General features: G+C 44.6%; 1 protein-coding gene across 2 annotated transcripts in view; it reads left to right on the top strand.

Annotated features, from left to right (window-relative positions):
• Positions 1-21,697, top strand: part of lnx2b (ligand of numb-protein X 2b) — a 74,953-nt gene that overhangs the window by 36,282 nt on the left and 16,974 nt on the right. For both annotated transcript variants that reach the window (XM_041195648.1, XM_041195647.1), the window contains exons 3-4: positions 11,966-12,156; positions 20,298-20,494. In XM_041195648.1, coding sequence (XP_041051582.1) covers positions 11,966-12,156; positions 20,298-20,494 — 388 coding nt within the window. The remainder of the gene's footprint in view (positions 1-11,965; positions 12,157-20,297; positions 20,495-21,697) is intronic.

Here is a 21,697-nt window from a genome sequence, read left to right as displayed (position 1 = left end):
CCCTCCTATCACAGGTCTGCCATCCCCTCCCTCTAGCAATGGAGGGTCAGGATTAAAATCTGCCTCTGAAGTGTTTTTCTTCTGTAGCTGGAGAATGGAGTGCTGTGCTCCCACCTGGGGTGTGTCTTCTGAAATGAGGAGACTTGCTTTCCCGCATAATACAATGAGACCATTGCAGTCTTTCTGTTTCAGTTTGGCATTGTAATAGTTTTGAAGATATTTGTGTCACAGCAGATTAATTTAAACTGGACTGTTTAAATTAAAACCCACAAGAACTGTGACCAGCCAAGTTCTTTGTTTCCACTGAGGCCAGACAGTTTTATATTGATGCATTGCTAACAACAAAAATCCAGGTTCAGCTGCATTCCTTTATTGGTCACTCAGGTTGAACATTCATGTTTCAATTTTTAGTTGCTACTCATTATTTATCCTGATACTTATTTCTAAACATCCGGTCTTCGTCTTTGCCAAGTCTCTTAATTACACAATGGTCTACAAATCTGCCACACCACAGAACCTATTCCCAGAGAATGCATTTAAGCATTTCAAAGTCCTAGCATTTTGATATACCACCCTTTCTTACAATACACTAATAATCCATGTGCATATTTACACTTGACTATTGTGTTTGTTGACAGCCTAGCACTTCAGAGCCATTTAGCAGGATTAACAATGCCATAGTTGGCTTCCAACAGTGTGTTGGTGGGGTTGCCATCTTGTGCCAACCCTAAATTTGTAAATCGGATAGTAATTAGAAGATTAGGTACACAATTAAAAGAATTGGCTCATTTGTCTTGTTCCATACTTTCCAAGAATTATCCCTCAATTCAACTAATTCCACTACTGTCAAATCCCTTGGCTATCAGCAATACGATTCCTTGCAGGATTGTAGAAATGCTTGTTCTTTGAATACAAACCATTTTTTTGTTCTTTTGGAACGGATCCAAAGTGCCTTCATGGATGACATCAACAATGCTGCTTGTGAGGGAGGTTCGATAGATTTCTAGCTGTTTCTCCAATGTGTCCATCCCATACACTTATTCTGGTTGCTATCCACAAACAATACTAGGATGTAGACCACTTAGTCTATCTTCACACCTATAGAGGGATTCAGTGAGAGGAGCTGGTGGCAGTTCATTGGAGCCTTAGATTGTGGAGCACACTAGGGACTGTGGGTGAGAACAAGCATTGGATAAAGCTTTCTTCCAACACTTTTTTCTTCTTATCCCCAACTAATGAGCAGTTTATGAAAGCAGATGGAGTCTCCTATGAACCCAGTAGCTGTGCATTTATACTCAAAATGTCAAGCTCAGGGTTTGTAGTTAGCCTTTTATTTTAACCATGTATGCCCACCACATCCTCAACACGTTTTCTTAGTTCAGGGACAACACACTGCCTGACGAACTGATATAAGCTTTAACCAATAGATTTATGTACAGAACGATCAAAGCGCATAAATACTGCAAGTACAATATTTTAAAAAATCAAGATTGGATTCGTTTCAGGGGATAAAATGCCATTTTTAGAATGCAAATCTTGTGCAAATTCCTGGATGAAACTGCCTTAGACCACTTGATAATGAAAAGTGATGTGTGGATAATGTGTACTCCCAAACAATGAAGTTCAGGTCTCGGGGTGAAAAGAAAATAATGATATTTATGTGGCATCTTTGACCTGAGGACATCCAAAACCTCTTTACAGTCAATGAAGTCATTGTTGTAATTAAGGAAATGTGACAGCAGCATGTTGCTCTTCAAAATTTGACTAACAGCCATGAGATAAATTAGCAAATAATTTTTGTATGCTCTTGCTGACGTGTCTATTGCTATGCCAACACCGAGTTCCCAATGTGTGACTACCAGCACTTGCCACTCAAAGATCATATTATGCTTGTGACACAACAGAGGAGTTAGTCCATGGTACGAGGAGATAGATGTCCTGAATGAATTCCAAGCAGCATAGCTACATGTCTGTGAAATGAACTCCAATCTTCCTTTGAATTTCCTGCAGTAGTTGTAAAATATTACATTGTGGGCGGAATCGTCCCAGATAAGCACTAAAACAATGCCGGCTGCCATGGTGGCTATTCACGCCATATCGTCCTAAAACCACCACATTAATTATGCATTCCTGGGAAACACGCCAATTCCAGGACTCTCTGCTTCAGCATGCTGGACGCCGTATTTAAAGTCCAGCCATGCGCACATATCTCAGTGCTTCCAGCTCACGACTGTTGCAAGGAAGACATGGCCCTGAAAGGCAAGATGACTGCACCCCCATGTTCAATGACGCGTCCCTCCAGCACCCTCCAGACTCAGTGGAGGCTCGCCGTGATGCCCTCTACCCCCGCTCTGGCCGCAGGATGGGCAGCAACCTCACTAATCCGGCTTGGGCAGTGGTGTTCAGTGCCAATGCCCTTCAGAAGAGGACAGCCACCCAGTGCCGCAAGAAGATGAATGGTCTCCTCCGTTCCTCCAGGGTAAGTCACTCTTCTCATCACTCTCAACTCTCACATCCTCAAACCCATCACACCTCCACAGGTCCCTCACTCACTGCCGGTTCAAGGGACATCACCATTTACTCTCTCTCACACACGCCATCGATGTCCTCATCCTGTCCATGGGATCACTCACCACCCACACATGCCAGGCATACCTGTCACCTGGCCTGGAAGGTGTCCTGCTTACACTCTCTCCATCTGTATTCATGGAGGACAAGCTGGCACACAACAAAAGGGAGAGGTTGTAGACCAGTGGAGGAATGCCTGAAATCAAGGTCCTCGCAGACTTTGAAAACAGAGCCATCCAGCTGACTGGCGAGGATCTGGACCGGTCCTGTGCTGACAGTGAGGTCAGTGGTGGTCTTCCAGGTGTGGGTGCAGCAATGCAACATCCATCAGACAATTGCGCTGTGACTGATGTTTCCTGTTTCACACGCCACTGCCATGCACTAATTATCTCGCCTTGCTTCTGCAGGCACATCTGGGAAACAGCCGAAGGAGTCCATGACCCAGGGTCTCCTATCAAGCCCTGAAGAAACCTCTGGAGAGGAATCTGGAGGAACTCTCCTTGAAATCCTGCCTCAGCACTCACCCACACCCTCCACCAATGCAGAGACACACCTCGGTGGGACCTAGCTTTAGAATAGCCTCAGGATTTGGTGAGCACATTGCACGGTCTGATCCACAGCAGGTGGCGGCAGGGACTTCCCAAGTATCTGACGATTGGAGGACTGCTGGAGGCCAGAAATTTTCTGAGTCCGAGTCAGATGATATCACGGTTGCTGGAGCTGCAAAGGCAAGCTCGGGAACATCTGGAAGGGATGTCTGCTACACTCCTCAGAATACAAAGCCTGATGGAGGAGCCCCTCCACCTTCAGGCTGTGGTGATAGCACTGGCATGCCAATGCACCGAGGTCAACACTGGTAGGTTGGCGGGTGCCATGGAGACCTTGGTCCAGGACGTCACTCCTGCACTGCTGCGCGGGCTCAACTCCCATGACTGATGCCATAGTTGGCCTCCAACAGTGTGTAAGCAATAGGTTGTGGGGCAGCTCAATCTCGCTCCAACTACCTCTTCTCCTCAAGGAATCAGCCAGGAGCCCTTGCGCACCCCTGGGGAGGAGGATCAACAGGTATAACCCCTGGGCTATCCATCTAGGTGACTCCACGACTGTCCAGCCCATCTGACTCCCCTCTTCCTGTGCTCCACAGGCCAAGGGGGTTGCCACTGCCACTGCCACGCAGCATGACCCTGAAAGCAGGCAGGGGCAGAGGATGCCAGCCAAGGTCATCACAGATGGGGCGTAGCGGTCAGCAGGCTGCCTACACCTCGGCTGTGGACATCTGGAGAGCACCAAGACATAGTGGCAGAGTTAGGAAAGTTAAGATGTCATTGCACAGCCTGGGTATGGGTGTTAATCATTTGTACACACTGTTCACTTATTGTCAATAAACTCCCAAGAATGTCTCCTTGCCTATGTACTTGTTCTGATCAGCAGTGTTCGTGCCTCTCCTACATGAAACCTTTCTTCACAAGAAGACTGAGGTATCTCAGTCCAGTGCCTCTTCTCTGTGCTTTGTGCAGTCTTCAGACCAAAGTATTGGTCTGGCCTCTCAGTCCCTGGACACATTACTGATGTCTGCAGCTCAATGGTGCTTGTTATTGCTGCCAGAATGTTGTGAGCAGGTGTCACAGAGTTCCGTCATTCTCTCTGTGTGTTCTCAGTACCTTTTAAGGTGGGGCTGGCCCCCATCTCTTCAGCATCTGTGACAAGTGACACTGTGCTCCTGAAGGGCTCAGGTGCTGAATGCGGACAAAGGATCCGATGCTTTTAAAGTTTCATGGCTGTATCTCTATGATATGACCCTGATCACAGAGAGCAAGCAAACTGTTCTCGGCCAGACTGGAGTCAGACATTCTCAGAGGCTATGTGAAGATCTGTGGAGTGTCCTCACTGCACTTCATGATTATCCTCCTGCAATCGAGTGATTAGGGTCTCCGCTGCGTCTCCATGACAGGAGCATTCTCATAGAGGGTATTTGCATTGCCAAAAGCCAGACTGGAGTCAAATGTTTACAGATGCAATGTGAGGACCTATGGTGTCTCCTCACTGCATGTCATCGTCGTTGTCATCATCCTGCACAAATCTAGTAGCTATGATGGCCTCCTGAGCACTTCTGCCTTGTCTGGCCAGTGCGAGGGTCTCATCCCCGTAATCATCGCCTTCTAGGACCTTGTCATCCCTGTTGGCATCCCCCTCATTGGATCCTCCTCCATCTCCTCCTCAACCAGCTCCTTTCCCCGATGCAGTGCCAGGTTGTAAAGGACACAGCAGATGATGATGCGTGACATCCTCTGTGGACTATATTGTAGGCCTCCACCAGATTGGTCCAGGCCCTAATCACCCCATTTTTAGTATCCGAATTGTTTACTTCACCAAGTTGCGAGTTGCAGCATGAGCCTCATTATAGCGTCGCTCTGCTGCAGTCCGAGGCTGCCACATGGGTGACATCTGCCAAATCCTCTGCGCGTAGCTGTTGTCCCTGAGAAGCCATCCCTGCAGCTTCTGTGGACCCTGGAAGATGCCTGGGATCTGTGACCGACTTAGAATGTAGGAGTTGTGCACATTCCCTGGAAACTGCGCAGACCTGTAGGATGCGTTTGTGGCGGTCGCATACCAGCTGCACATTCAGCGAACGGAATCCCTTGCTGTTGACATGGATTTCTGCGTGTTGTGACAGAAATCTGAATGCAGGCGATGGCACCCTGCACATGTGGGGATCCCGAGATCTGGGAAAATCCAATCATCCTTGCATCCTGGCTTTCCTGGTCCTGGGCGAAATGCACAAAAGTTGTGTACACTCGCAAAGATGGCATCCGTGACCTCAGGGATGCATTTGTGGGTGGAGGCTCGCGAGATCCCACTGAGGTCACCTGTGGAGTCACTGATGTAAAAATTGAACACGATGGTCACTTTCACGGCCACTGGCAGTTGATGCCCTCCATGTCCACGTGGCACCGAATCCTGCAGTAGCTGGCAGCTGTGACCGCCCAGTTCCCTGGATATGCGCAGTCTTTGGCGACACTGGTTCTCGGTTATCTGGAGAAGTGAAAGACAGTATCTATAGACCCTGGGTCTAACTAGGTGCTGACCAGCGATGGCTCACTGTGGCTCTTCTGCGCCATGTGCGGAAGCCCCAGCCGCCCCTTCTTCCTGAGAGTGCTGCTCCTCCATCTGCACAGCTAGGTGCCTTAGTCGCTCTCTTCTCCTTCGTCTCTGCTCTCTGTACGCCACGAGGCATACAGCTAGGTCGCTAGACTTCATGATCCAGATGTTGTACTTCTGCAGGATGAAAGAGAGAGACACTTGGGTTAGCATGGCTGTACTAAGAACTTGTCTTGGTTAAGTCTGAAGGCCCCTTAACACATCCCACTTGGATGGCCAGAGTTTAATGCGCTGTATGCCTGCCCGAAACCCCACCCGCCTCCACCCCACTCCACCTGACGAATTGGCAGCAGCTTTGCCCATTGGACTGCATGCTGTGCTCTCAGCTCAGGCACAGACATTCTCCTAACCGACACTGCAAGGCTGCACTGTTAGTTTGAACCATGGGGGAGACTAGTCCAAACCGGGATGATCACATTGGAAGGGGCTGTGAGTGCCTCCAACGTGACTGTTCCACGGCCAGTTTTCACAAGGAGATTGTACAATGCGTGTAGTCGTCCAACTGTTCTGCAGTCGACTAAAACGCTCATTAGTTTGCAGCCTGTGCCCGAGTAGTGAAAAGCTCTGGAGCACTTGGTGGCACTTTGATGCCACTGTGTTGCTTGATTGGGCAGAGAAGCTAGAGATCCAACTCCAATCACATCAATGTGGCTGCACCTGAACTGTCTCAGCTGCAGAGGAATGGTCACTTCCCTTGCCCACCCCACCCTACCCCGCACGTGCTTGTGCACTACCATCAACCGCACGGCAACCCTTGCCCCACCGCCACAACGCGCCTGAAACATAGGGCAAACCTCTCACCCCCCCCCCCCCCCCGCCAAAGTCTCAACCTTGAAGTCCAACAGGCGACACAGGCAAGCACTGTACAACCTTTCTGTGCCCTCACCTCTGACTTCCTTTTAAAGTGTAGCCCACCAAGTGCACGCCTTTTATGTGCTGTTGTGAAACACGTCATTGTGCAATCACCCTGACATGGGCGGACGATCCGGGGCGGGGGTGGGCAGACGGTTCTGGCGGGCTGGGCTTTTAATCATGCGCAGATGTATTACAATGAGGATTCCAATGTCCAATGGCAGGGATCTGAGCACGCCTGACACCAGTGGGCACGGATGATTCTGCCCTGTTTGTTGCTCACTGAATTCAAGTACCTATCATTTCAATTTACATTAAGCTTATGCATTTAGCCCTTAGCAATGTTGGTTTGCTTTTGTATTGTGGTTTCAGTTACACCTATCCTTATTAAAGTGATGATGATGGGAAATTCAGCATATGGTTATTTCACTGTCATTACCACCTATTTGATCTTATTATCGCAGTCCATTTTTGGTCAGATGCTTTGTAATCAGTTGGAAGTGATACCAGAAAGTGGAACAGCCCTAAACAGTGGTTGAGAATCCAATGTATATGGTCTCTGCCTTTTTCCTATCCCTACTGTGCTCCACTTAAAAGGAAATTCCTGGCTGATGACATATTGATAGGTCTTTATTAATGCAGTGTAGTCACAAGGAATTCAGGAAGGTAAATGGTGGTGTTGAATTTCTTTGTTATCCCCTGTTGTACTGTGAGAGACAGAACAATAAAATCATAGAGTTTGATCTTCCAAAAGTGTGTTGAGTGCACAGAAACCGTTTTATAGCACCAGAGTGATTGTGGTACCATTAGGGACCATCCAAAGTAACAAATGGAAGGCACTTTTAAACTGCTTATATCCTATTGTTCCTATCTGAGGAGGGTAGCTACTTTGCTCTGTTTTCCCCATCTTTATCTTTTGGGTTAGATGCTGGTCACACTAGACTCCACTATGTCACACACAGTAGCAATTTTTTAATGAAATGTAAATGGAAAAATCGTTTGTCCTTGTGTTCACTGAATTCCACTCTTTTCAACTTGACAGCGCATTGAGAGACCCATGTTGTGTAGATCCATATGTTCCTGAATTGACAATGCTGTAGATTCTCCAAACATCAAGCCCTTTATCTTGCCAAGTGCAATGCACTGACAGAGCACTATGTATCTGTCACCAGTGACACTCCTGTTATACATGAAAAGTGGCTTACGAGTGTCATATCATGACTGTAAGCCTAATGATTTGTGTGTCCTTCAGTGTATGGATACCAATTAGTTTAAATAATGCTGGTGACAGCGCTGCCAAGTGTCTCTAGTTGCTGCTGCCCAGGATATTTGCCTATAGAATGTGTGCAGCACAATAAAAGCTGCTAGCTGGCTGTCGTTCAAGTGAAATTAGATAAACAACTTGAATAATATTGGGGCTGAGCTAGTCATCAACCTCAGCATGTGAAGAGGCTGTTGGCAATTTCATGTTAGTTTCTGTTCATCTCTTCGTTTTCCCCCAGTGAAGGTAAATCTCCGTCATTTTTGAGATCAATTGAAAAGGAATTGCATTCAGCCCCACCCCATGATATAAATAGGTCTAATTCTTTCCTCACTAGGTATAAAGATACACTGCTGCTAATGTTGCAATTTGAATTCCTCTGACCTCTTTGTAGATGAAATATCATCTTACTTGAGAAAATAGAAATCACACAAATGGATACATTAACAAAAATGACAAAATACATATATTTAAAGCAGTGTGGAATTTGTAAGATTTACAGTGTAAATGACCTGATTATTATTGTGAATGCATCAATAAATGGAACATCAGAACCCCTAAAGAGGGAGACAACAACAACTTGTGCCTATATAGCATCCCTAAAGTTGTAAAATATCCCAGGGGCTTCACAGGAGCGTTAAAAAGCAAAATTTGACAATGAGCTACATAAGAGGAGATGGCCAAACGAGCATAAAACTTAGGAGCAGGAGTAGGGCATCCAGCCCCTTGAACCTGCTCCGCCATTCAATAAGATCATGGCTGATTTGATTGTAACCTTAACTCCACATTCCCACCTACACTCGATAACCTTTCACCCTCTTGCTTACCAAGAATCTATCTAGCTCTGCCTTAAAAATATTCAAAGATACTACTTCCACCGCCTTTTGAGGAAGGCAGTTCCAAAGACTCACGATCCTCTGAGAAAAAAATTCTCCTCATCTCTGTCCTAAATGGGCGACCCCTTATTTTTAAACTGTGACCCCTAGTTCTAGATTCTCCCACAAGAAGGAACATCCTTTCCACATCCACCCTGTCAAGACCCCTCAGGATCTTATATGTTTCAATCAAGTTGCCTTTTACTCTTCTAAACTCCAGTGGATACAAGCTTAGTCTGATCTAACTTTCCTCATAAGACAACCCACCCATTCCAGGTATTAGCCTAGCAAATCTTCTCTGAACTGCTTCCAACACATTTACATCCTTCTTTGAATAAAGAGACCAATACTGCACACAATATTCCATACGTGGTCTCACCAATGCCCTGTATAACTGTAGCATAACCTCTCTACTTTTGTATTCAATTCCCCTCCCAATAAATGATAACATTCTATTAGCTTTCTTAATTATCTGCTGTACCTGTATTCTAACCTTCTGCGATTCATGCACTAGGACACCCAAATCCCCCTGCATCCGTCCCTTTGTAGCCTCCTCATGTCCTCTTCACAATTTACTTGCCTAACTATCTTTGTATAATCAGCAAATTTAGCAACCATCCTGTCCATTCCTTCATCCAAGTCATTTATGTAAATTGTAAAAAGTTGAGGCCCCAGCACTGATCCGTAACACCACTCATTTCACGTTGCCAACCAGAAAATAACCCATTTATGCCAGCTCTGCTTCCTATTAGCTAGCCAATCTTCTACCCATACCAGTACATCTACCAGTTCCCTTTATCCACAGCACATGTTACTTCTTTGAAGAACTCCAATAAATTGGTTAAGCATGATCTCACTCTCATGTAGCCATGTTGACTCTGCCTGATTACCTTGAATTTATCTAAAATACCTTGCTATAACATCTTTAGTAATAGCTTCTAACATTTTTCCTATGACAGATGTTAAGCTATCTGGCCTATAGTTTCCTGCTTTCTGTCTCCCTCCCTTTTTGAATAAAAGAGTTGCATTTGCTATTTTCCAACCTAATGGAGCCTTCCCCTAATCTAGGGAATTTTGGAAAATTAACTTCAATGCCTCAGCTATCTCACGAGCCACCTCTTTTAAGACCCTAGAATGAAGTCCACCAAGACCTGGGAACTTGGTCAGCCCACAGCTCCAACAATTTGCTTAGTACCAATTCTCTGGTGATTGTAAGTTTCTTCAGAGTAACTTTCTATAGGACCAATGCTCACCTTGTTAACTCTTTTCTTTTAAAATATCCATAGAAACTCTTGCTATATGTCTTAATGGCCAAAGGATTGGTCAAAGATCGGTTTTAAGGAGTGTCTTAAAGGAAAAGAGAGAGGTGGGGAGTTAGAGAGGTTTCTGGAGATAATTCCAGAATTTAGCAACTCACCAGCTAAAGGCACAGCCACCAATGTTCGAGTAATTAAAATTGGGTGTGCTCAAAAAACTAGAGTTAAATGAGTGCAGATAGCTCAGTGTGTTATCGGCTAGAGGAGATTATATGGATAGAGAGGGGCGAGGCCGTGGAGAGATTTGTAAACAAGGAAGGAAATTTTAAAATCAAGGCGTAGTTTGACCGGGAGCCATTGTGGATCAGACAGTTCTAATTGAGGGAGGGCTCAATTGATAGCAAAAGGAGTCTTTTACACTTTCTCAAACAGGGAAGAATCTACTCAAGTTGATCTGCCCCTTTTGCAATCTGCCCCATATTGTTCAGCATAGATTTTGATTCCCTAATTTTGTTAATGGATATGTCGATGTTAATTCCTCTTCCCATGTTTCAAAATGCATGTGTTGTTGCATATTGATTTGAACCTTGTGATTAACTGAAAAATTCACTGGAGACTCTGCCAAATTATAAACCAACTCTGTTAATCTTTAATCAGCTTACCTTCACTTTTGTTAATTCCCCAACTGATTTCATTTTTATATTAGTGAATGTTTTTGAGTTTCTATTTAGTAATATGCCAACCTGATTCTGGATTAAAGGAGGGGGGTGTGGGCCTGTGTCTTTTTTTTTGAACAAATTACCTATGGTTAGCAGTTTACATCAGGAGATCAAATAAGGTTAACTCTTGATGGGACAGACTGGATAGTGTCTCTGTAAGGAGTGAGATTAATGGAGTCAATCGACAATTTTACATTCGACATTCTCCTGTGCTTTTCCCCTTGTCATGCTGCTGTAACTATTGGAAAGTGGCAAGTAGACTTAATAGTCAAGAGGTGATGATCAGTGTAGCACTGAGGGAGTGCATCATTGTTGGATGTGAGAGATCTTTTGGATGAACTATTGATTTGAGGCTCTGCCTGTTTATATCCCATCAGTATCTCCTGTAAACTATGCAGATATTATGCAGCAATGTACCTTACAGTGCAATAAACAAGCCATGCACAACCAACTGACCCTCTAAGATGCATATATAAGTGGCTGCACAGCAACCTTGAATGTCCCATACAGTGCAATAAATGAGTCATACACAACAAAGAAAAATTAAAGGGAACATTAGATCCCAGGGCACTAATCAAAGAACATGGGAGTTCTCTTGATGTCTTTTATTTATCCTTCAACCAGCATTAGAAGTCATTATCCCACTGATTATTAGACTTTGAGCATAAATTGGCTCCCATGTTTGCCTGAAAAGAAAATGACAGAAGCAATTAATTGACTGTGAACACTTTGTGACACCCTGAAGCTATGAAGGCACTACATAAATGCCAAAAGTTTTCCAAATGGTATTTGGCAGGTCATCTTATTTCTGTCTATCTGGTGCTGGGCATACTGGCAGTGCAATGTCCTGAAGATTGTGCACAATGTATTTTGATCACATTTGATATTACTACATATCTTCAGTAATGAAAACACTGTTGTCCTTTGGATTCCTGCACAGACTTTTGGAAGTTAGCATGAAGGTTGGGGGATGGGGGATGGGGGCTGGTTGGGGAACGAGACTTGGAGTGCATCTTGGGGTGTCCAAAGTGTGTCAGCATTCACAAAGCGTCCCTGGTATGTGTTGGTCTTTTCTAAGCGTCCCTGGGTATGTGATGGAAATTGCAGGTGCTCCTTTGCAGAAAAAACCTTTTGAAAACTAGTGACTCAGAGGCAGTTAAGTTTGATTTTCAGGTCTTGCGTGCAACAAAACAGTTTGTATGGATTATAACAGTCTCTTTGTCTCCTGATAATTTCTCTTTTTTAACACGGTGATGATCTTTTGATTTTTCTTAGATGCCCAGGTCTGACAAAACACAGAGTTAAAATTGAAAACAAGAGACAGTCTAGCTTGAAGACGAACCAAGACGTTGCATCAGATGATGCAACAATAGCTGCAGAAGGTTCTGCAGCTGCTGTTGTTTCACTCCGCACAGCTGAGCCTGGACTTGTGAACCCTGCTTTTGAAGAAGATCGTGAAGAAGATGGTAAGAATCTGCCTGGTCTCCATAAAATTGAAAACCACTTCCCTTGCAGAAAGTTGTGTTTGGGTTTAAACAAAATGGTACGTTGTTGATTGACAACCAGTGGAGGCCCATTTCTCTCATGCTTTCAAATTTCTTTAACCTGTATTTTACTCCTAGGTAAGGTGTCCTTCATTTCAGTTCCTGCTTGTCATGTTCATGAGCTGCCAGATGGAAGTTTTTTTTATAAATTAAATTCAGACCTCACTGTCCAAACTGGAAAACCATCTGTCAAATCCAAAATAGCAGCTTGTGATTTTTAAATATAGCAAAGACCTTTTAAAATTGAAACTGAAATAATTAACCAAACATTTAATAAATATTATGGTGCAATTTGGGTGGTGGTTAATAATCGGTATGAATTTCACTGCTGTAATTAGTGACATCAGTTGGATCACTGTCTCGTTATGCATCCAATTATTTTATACAATTAGTGAAACCAGTTTAGTGACCCTCTCCAGCTCTCTTCCCTCCCCACCTCTACAACTTTGTACTGCCGTCTCCAAAATGAATCAAATTACATTGGCTTTAAGTTGGGCAGGAAAGTTATTAAATGAATGAAATGAAATTGGACTTTGACAACTTAAGAAAATAAATGGCGGCTGAGTGGAGGCAGGTGGCTGAAAATTAAATAAATGGTAGAGCGTGAAATAGTAGTTGGAATTCAGGTGGAGTGGATGAGCTATTTTATTAACTAGGTAAACTGTGGTTCAGGAACATGTGGGCCAGTAAGTAAGTCACTAAATAGCCAGTCATTCAAGAAATAATGAATACATTAATGAAATGATGAGTAGCTTAAAAATAAATTCAGGCTACAGGTACATAATTTGCAACTGAAATTAGCCTGTCCTCTTTGGCCACTCTCTCTTCCTCCACTGCCTTCTATCCACTTAAAGCCTTCCTCTCCTTTTTCTTCTTCTCCCTCCCTCCCCTCCCCTCCCTCTTCTCCCACCTCCCTCTACTTCTCTCCTCTCTTTCTCACCCACTGCTCACCAAATATTAACTACTGGAAGTTCCCAAAATATTAACTGCCTGCAGCACTCCCTACCCCTCAACCATTCATTACACCCCCATAACTACTCAATGCTGTTGCTGTAAAGAAGTTGGGAGCAGTCTATGGTGTAGTATTTACATGCTCACTGAGATGACATACAGCACAACATTCTAGATGGAATTTTGCACAACAATGCAGTACCACATTTATACCAAAATTGGGTCTTCAACAACTTGTCAACCAAACATGTCCACCATTATATTTTCTGTTATGCAGCTCCTATTATGGTCCCTAGTTACTACAAATAAGTATCAGGCCAATTATAAGTAAGGCTAATGGATTGTTATTGGTTTTGGGGTCCTTGAAAACTGGAATGCCTTTTTTTTGTGAAAAATAATTAGAACTTGATTGGATTGTGGGCAGACGTGAGAGGAATTCTTGAACATTTCCTAATTCCAGCTTCATCTTGAGGGATGAAAAATTGGAACGTGAGTCACTGCTAGCTGTTTTTGCAGTAGGATAGACAGAAGTCTGAGATCAACCTACAGACTATCCTTCAGACTAGATGATAGTATGTGTTTTGGGAAAGGAGCATGTCATTTACCTGGCTAGCCTGAACTGTGGAAATATTTACTACAATAGTGACGACAGTTCAGGAGTACTTAATTGGCTGTGAAGTGCTTTTGAGGCATTCTGAGGTTGTGAAAGGTGCTGTATGAATGCAAATCAATATGATATCTCATATATATCTATTTTTAAATATATATATATACACACAAGTGCCAGGCAATGACCATCTCCAACAAGAGAGAATCCAACCATTTCCTCTTGACATTCAATGGCATTACCATCATGAATCCCCCACTATCAACATCCTGGGGGTTACCATTGACCAGGAACTGAACTGGACTAGCCATATGAATACTGTGGCTACAAAAGCAGGTCAGAGGCTGGGAATTCTGCAGTGAGTAACTCACACCCTGGCTCCCCAAAGCCTGCCCACCATCTACAAGGCACAAATCAGGAGTTTGATGTAATACTCTCCATTTGCCTGGATGAGTGCAGCTCCAACAATACTCACAAAGCTCAACACCATCCAGAACAAAGCAGCCTGCTTGATTTGCACCCCATCCACCGCCTTCAACATTCACTCCCTTTACCACCGAAGCACAGTAGCAGCAGTGTGTACCATCTACAAGATATATTGGGCTGTAACTTGCGAGTTGCTTGGTGTCGTATGGGGGGTACCCCAAAGATGAGCTGGGGAATCCTCTTTGGAAGTTCCCAAGTAAGAGTTGCAGAGCAATTGCCCAGAAGTGCAAACAACCCCGGGCAACTGCCCTGCACTGGGAACCATCCAAAAATGTGATTTTAATCACAAAATTCAGATTGTTCCTATTGGGTTACACCAATAGTTACCCAGAATAAGTTAGAAGGATTAAAACCACTTCTAACTCCTGGCTAACTATTGTACAGACCCAGACTGTCTCTGCCCATGTTCTTGACACCCCTAGGGGGTCTTCCCTCATCCCACCCTCCACTGCCAGGATCGATTTAATTTTATTTTTCCCTCTGCCCGAACTGACATGAGGCCTGAACACCCCCATCGTACCACCCCCCCCGGTGGCAACCCCAACCTCGACCCCCACCCCCTCCGAAACTAAACCCCACCCCGTGACCTCAGTTCCCCCAACCCCTGCCCAATCCTAAATCCTATCCACTTAGCTTCTTGCTGGCCTGTCAAGGATCATTAAATTTCAGTGGACCTTTAAACTTGCCTGGTTTGTGGCAGCTAGTACTGTTTAAAAAAAAAAAGGGCTGTAGTCTGCTTCAATTCTTCATTGACACGACTAGCCACAAGATGTCCTTTACAGGATAGTGAAAGGTGAGTGTACGTCTATACTGTTTTACAGTATATCTACCAAGGTCAAAATAACTGAAAGTAGACTCAAAATGTTAGTGGGGGTTGTGACCACAGTTAGTTAGACCCTGTGTTATTTTTACTTCCAGACCATAGGCTCACTTCAGCGCGAATTTGATGTGATGGAATTTCCCACTGATGTACGGACCCAATGTGAAATGATGTTGGGTTATCTTATGATTGGTTCCTTACGGGTATGGGGCCCCTGCACAAAACTGCTGCCAATCCGGCTGCCTTTCACCATTTGTCCCACTGCGCTGGACACACTTATTCAACATTATTCAGCCCAAAATTAACACGTTTTTAAAAGAAGTATCAAAATTTAAGACACACACAATCTAATCACCACAATAAGCAATGTATGTACACACTTGTTTTGTATGTTTTAGTCCATCTTACCCTAATTCATTTTGTTAGAAATCCCCATTGTTGAATACTTTAATCGCTGGGTGAAAGAGAGGCTTTCATCATGATTGCCTGTTTTTCGCCCCTTAATGAACGATACTCAGGCAAGGAGAATGCAGAACAAAAACAGAATTACCTGGAAAAACTCAGCAGGTCTGGCAGCATCGGCGGAGAAGAAAAGAGTTGACGTTTCGAGTCCTCATGACCCTTCGACAGAACTTCAGTTCGAGTCCAGGAAAGAGCTGAAATATAAGCTGGTTTAAGGTGTGTGTGTGGGGGGCGGAGAGATAGAGAGACAGAGAGGTGGAGGGGGTTGGTGTGGTTGTAGGGACAAACAAGCAGTGATAGAAACAGATCATCAAAAGATGTCAACGACAATAGTACAATAGAACACATAGGTGTTAAAGTTGGTGATATTATCTAAACGAATGTGCTAATTAAGAATGGATGGTAGGGCACTCAAGGTATAGCTCTAGTGGGATTTTTTTTTAATAATGGAAATAGGTGGGAAAAGGAAAATCTTTATAATTTATTGGAAAAAAAAAAGAAGAGGGAAACAGAAAGGGGGTGGGGATGGGGGAGGGAGCTCATGACCTAAAGTTGTTGAATTCAATATTCAGTCCGGAAGGCTGTAAAGTCCCTAGTCGGAAGATGAGGTGTTGTTCCTCCAGTTTGCGTTGGGCTTCACTGGAACAATGCAGCAAGCCAAGGACAGACATGTGGGCAAGAGAGCAGGGTGGAGTGTTAAAATGGCAAGCGACAGGGAGGTTTGGGTCATTCTTGCGGACAGACCGCAGGTGTTCTGCAAAGCGGTCGCCCAGCTTACGTTTGGTCTCTCCAATGTAGAGGAGACCACATTGGGAGCAACGAATGCAGTAGACTAAGTTGGGGGAAATGCAAGTGAAATGCTGCTTCACTTGAAAGGAGTGTTTGGGCCCTTGGACGGTGAGGAGAGAGGAAGTGAAGGGGCAGGTGTTGCATCTTTTGCGTGGGCATGGGGTTGTGCCATAGGAGGGGGTTGAGGAGTAGGGGGTGATGGAGGAGTGGACCAGGGTGTCCCGGAGGGAGCGATCCCTACGGAATGCCGATAAGGGGGGTGAAGGGAAGATGTGTTTGGTGGTGGCATCATGCTGGAGTTGGCGGAAATGGCGGGGATGATCCTTTGAATGCGGAGGCTGGTGGGGTGATAAGTGAGGACAAGGGGGACCCTATCATGTTTCTGGGAGGGAGGAGAAGGAGTGAGGGCGGATGCGCGGGAGATGGGCCGGACACGGTTGAGGGCCCTGTCAACGACCGTGGGTGGAAAACCTCGGTTAAGGAAGAAGGAGGACATGTCAGAGGAACTGTTTTTGAATGTAGCATCATCGGAACAGATGCGACGGAGGCGAAGGAACTGAGAGAATGGGATGGAGTCCTTACAGGAAGTGGGGTGTGAGGAGCTGTAGTCGAGATAGCTGTGGGAGTCGGTGGGTTTGTAATGGATATTGGTGGACAGTCTATCACCAGAGATTGAGACAGAGAGGTCAAGTTCTGCCCCACAGAACTCATTTCTCGTTATCTTGACTCCCTTCTCTCTCCCCTTGTCCAGTTCCTTCCCACCTACATCCGTGATTCCTCTGACACCTTACGTCACATCAACACAGCCTCCGCATTCAAAGGATCATCCTCCGCCATTTCCGCCAACTCCAGCATGATGCCACCACCAAACACATCTTCCCTTCACCCCCCTTATCGGCATTCCGTAGGGATCGCTCCCTCCGGGACACCCTGGTCCACTCCTCCATCACCCCCTACTCCTCAACCCCCTCCTATGGCACCACCCCATGCCCACGCAAAAGATGCAACACCTGCCCCTTCACTTCCTCTCTCCTCACCGTCCAAGGACCCAAACACTCCTTTCAAGTGAAGCAGCATTTCACTTGCATTTCCCCCAACTTAGTCTACTGCATGCGTTGCTCCCAATGTGGTCTCCTCTACATTGGAGAGACCAAACGTAAGCTGGGCGACCGCTTTGCAGAACACCTGCGGTCTGTCCGCAAGAATGACCTAAACCTCCCTGTCGCTTGCCATTTTAACACTCCACCCTGCTCTCTTGCCCACATGTCTGTCCTTGGCTTGCTGCATTGTTCCAGTGAAGCCCAACGCAAACTGGAGGAACAACACCTCATCTTCCGACTAGGGACTTTACAGCCTTCCGGACTGAATATTGAATTCAACAACTTTAGGTCATGAGCTCCCTCCCCCATCCCCACCCCCTTTCTGTTTCCCCCTTCTTTTTTTTTCCAATAAATTATAAAGATTTTCCTTTTCCCACCTATTTCCATTATTAAAAAAAAACCCACTATAGCTATACCTTGAGTGCCCTACCATCCATTCTTAATTAGCACATTCGTTTAGATAATATCACCAACTTTAACTTTAACACCTATGTGTTCTATTGTACTATTGTCGTTGACATCTTTTGATGATCTGCTTCTATCACTGCTTGTTTGTCCCTACAACCACACCAACCCCCTCCACCTCTCTGTCTCTCTATCTCTCCGCCCCCCACACACACACCTTAAACCAGCTTATATTTCAGCTCTTTCCTGGACTCGAACTGAAGTTCTGTTGAAGGGTCATGAGGACTCGAAACGTCAACTCTTTTCTTCTCCGCCGATGCTGCCAGACCTGCTGAGTTTTTCCAGGTAATTCTGTTTATGTTTTGGATTTCCAGCATCCGCAGTTTTTTTGTTTTTATCTCAAGGAGAATGCAGAATTTGATGAGCTTACACTTTTCCCTTATGTAGAAATATTTTAAAAGTGCCCACAGATTTCAAAGTGCAGGGTTGTTAACATTTGTAAATTTTAAAACTCTGCAGGCAACAGGGCAACTGTTCTGTACAGTTTTATGGAACATAAAGTGTATTAAAAATTGTTTCTAGCAGGACTTTCCATACCAGTGCTGAGAATATAAGGAACCCAACTTACACAAAACAACCCATTATCAGGTATTTGCTTGCATCAGGATGACCCAGATGGAGGTTAACTAGTTCAAACTGACTGAGAGGGTAACGCCTGAAAAGTTAAATACTAGTGATTTAGCATCTGTGTGGCAAACCCATAACATGTGAGAATTGGAGTCTAAAGTTTTAAATGATTTTGGAATGAAAGTATCCCATGTTCTTCAGGGAGTCATTCTGCTCCTACCCCTATAGGTTCCAATGTGTTTTGGCAAAAGAGCCTTAAGCAGGGTGTAGATTTAAAAGAGAGCCTATTACTCAATCTTAATCTATGGCATATGCAATCTGGGAATAATACAAGGCGTCAGAAAATTGGAAAAGTGCTTTGTTTCATAGTAATGACATCCCTTTGATTTTAGTTGAACCAAGAGAAAGAACCCACCACGGTAGGACCTTTGGGTGGTCAGTTGTCCTGCTCTGTGAACCTGTAGTTCCTGCAAACTCAATTCAGTGTTAATCTGATATAGGGGACAATACAAAGTGGAGGCTAATGTACAGTAACAGATCATCTGACAAAATCTTTGCACACTCGCCTTGATTCCCATGCAGCCTGCAATGGGAAGCTGTATTCTTTCTATTGTTTTTGCGATGGAATCAATCTATCACTCTGACGCGAGTGTAACTGACGCGAGTGCGACTTGTGTGTATGGGCTGTATGTCCACGGCAATTGGTTAAGAATACTCAAAAGTATTTTCTTCACGCTATCAGCAGTTATTCCATAAAGTAAATTACTGCAGAATTTTGGAAATCTGAAACAAGAACGGAAAATGCTGGAAGCACTCAACAGTTCAAGCAGCATTTTCGGCTTTTGTCAAAGGATTAGACCTGAAGCGTTAACTTTCCTTTTTCACTTTGTTCAAAGGTGCTGATGTGCTGAATGTTTCCCACATTTTCTGTTTTTGCTTTGGACTTACTGATGTCCTCATCCATCGTCCGTCTGCTTATGCCCAATATTTTTGAAAGAGGAACGTTTCTAAACTGATACAGAGGAGATTTATAAGGATGCTGCCTGGACTGGAGAATTTTAGTTATGAGGAGAGATTGGATGGGCTAGGTTTGTTTTCTTTGGAATGGAGGAAGCAGAGGGGAGATCTAACTAGTATATAAAATTAGGAGGGATCTAAATAGAGTGGATAGGAAGGCCCCATTCCCCTTGATTCAGGGGTCCATAACCAGGGGGCACAGGTTTAGGGTAGGAGGTTTAGAGGGGATTCAAGGGGAAATTTTTTTCACCTCAGGATCGTGGGGATTTGGAACTCGCTGCTGGAAAGGCTGGAAGAGGCAGAAAACCTTCACAACATTTGAAAAGTAATTGAATATGCACTAGGTTATGGGCCGAGAGCTGGAAATTGGGATTAGACTGAATGGCTCCTTGTTGGCCAGAGGGGACACAATGGGTCAGATGGCCTCCTTATGTTTTGTAAGTTTCTATGATTCTGTGGTCATTATGACATTGCAGTGTGTGAGAGCTTGCTGTGTGAATATTGGTTGTTGCTTTTCCTGCATTATAACAGTGACCACATTTCAAAAAGTACTTAATTGGCTGTAGAACTCACTGGGCCACCTGAGGACGTAAAAGACGCCATATGTGTGCGCTACTTTTTGTTCTAATTTCTGGACGTTTTTGCACCTCACGTAGATATAATTCACAACCTGCCCACAACATTTGCCTAAAATGCTGTTGGAGCCAACAAATCGGTTTCATGTGTGATTAATTTTGGCTTGATCTGCCACCATTTCTTCCCGTCGAATGAAACTGATGCGAATTTCTTTTTGCTGCAGACTTGCCTCGATTGTCCAGCCTTTTAGCAGAAACTACTGTTGTTGAAATTCAACGCGTAGATCCTCTGGAGGAGCTGGGAATTCAAATAGTTGGGGGTAAAGATACACCGCTGTGTAACATTGTGATTCAGGAGATTCTTCGTGACAGCATTGTTGCTAGAAATGGAAAACTTGCACCTGGAGACCATATAACAGAGGTAACGGGCTCGCTGCCAATAGTGCTATTTCTGAATCTGATAAGATGCACAACCTAACCTGTAATGTCTTGGGTATTGCCCTTTTGACTTATTGACTGAGATTGTTTATGCCATAATAAGTTTTAAAGCAGGCTTGTCCAACCTCTTCGCTTGTGGCAGGGTCGGGGGGAGGGACACATTTGTATATTTTTCTCACTCAAGGGTCCGATGAACAAATTTTGAAAAGACAAGGTTTGGCACAACAATAATCAAATAGAAAAAGTTAGGTTTTATGGAAAGAAACAATTGCTGAGCAAAAGTACAGCAATGTCATAGCAATAAATTGTTAATTTAAGAAAGAGTAATAAAAATGAAATTAATAAAAAACTAATTAATTAAGTAATTAATAGAAAATAAGTGTGAGAGGGTCAATGTGTGTTTGTCCGGCTCACTCCCACTCTCGGTGCTCAGTCACTCCCCATCACTCAGTGAGCACATCTGTGGTGGTGAGAGCGAGGACGAAACCTGAAACTGGGCGCCTCCCTCGCCCTCCAGGGGCCCAACGTATCTGGCTCCCTGGACTCCAGCCCCACCATACGTTTGCTTCCCTCCACCCGACAGACCTCCGCACACTCACCAACACTGATGTTTGCTGCTCCTCCAATCGGAGACTGTTTCTTTCCCTCATTTGCTACATATAGGCTCACTGGTGAGCCTGTCAGCAGCAAATGCAGGAGAGAAGCAGCCTCCGATTGGAGGAGCAGCTCCATGCAGAATCTTCCATTGAAGATGTTTGACCGGAATGTTAGAAACTGGCTCCAGCGGCCTCATAGAGCGGCTTCGCATGTTGCATTCAGCCTGTGGGCCGTACATTGGATAAGCCTGTTATAATGTGACAGGCGCTTTCCAAAAATCAACAGCTCATTCAGGAAAGTGAGCGATGCAATCAACAAGCATTCATTTCACTGTTGGGTTGTAGTTCTAGGACACCACAGATTAATGGAACGAAAGTCCTTTTCTGATGGCTGTGAGGGTCCTGTATGAAATGAGTCCAAAAGGCTCAGCCTCCTGCCATTCAGCCTTTTATATTGCCCACTTGCTTGGCCCTAATAATAAGCCTTGTACCAAACCTCAGGAGCACTAACTCCATCTGTATCAATTCTTTCAATACCACAAGTTTGGATTAATATTGTGGGCTGATTTGTACAGACTATATTATAAATG

This window comes from Carcharodon carcharias, chromosome 9 (genome assembly GCF_017639515.1).
Source record: "Carcharodon carcharias isolate sCarCar2 chromosome 9, sCarCar2.pri, whole genome shotgun sequence".
In the NCBI taxonomy this organism is placed as follows: domain Eukaryota; kingdom Metazoa; phylum Chordata; class Chondrichthyes; order Lamniformes; family Lamnidae; genus Carcharodon; species Carcharodon carcharias.
This window is presented reverse-complemented; position numbering and strand designations above follow the sequence as displayed.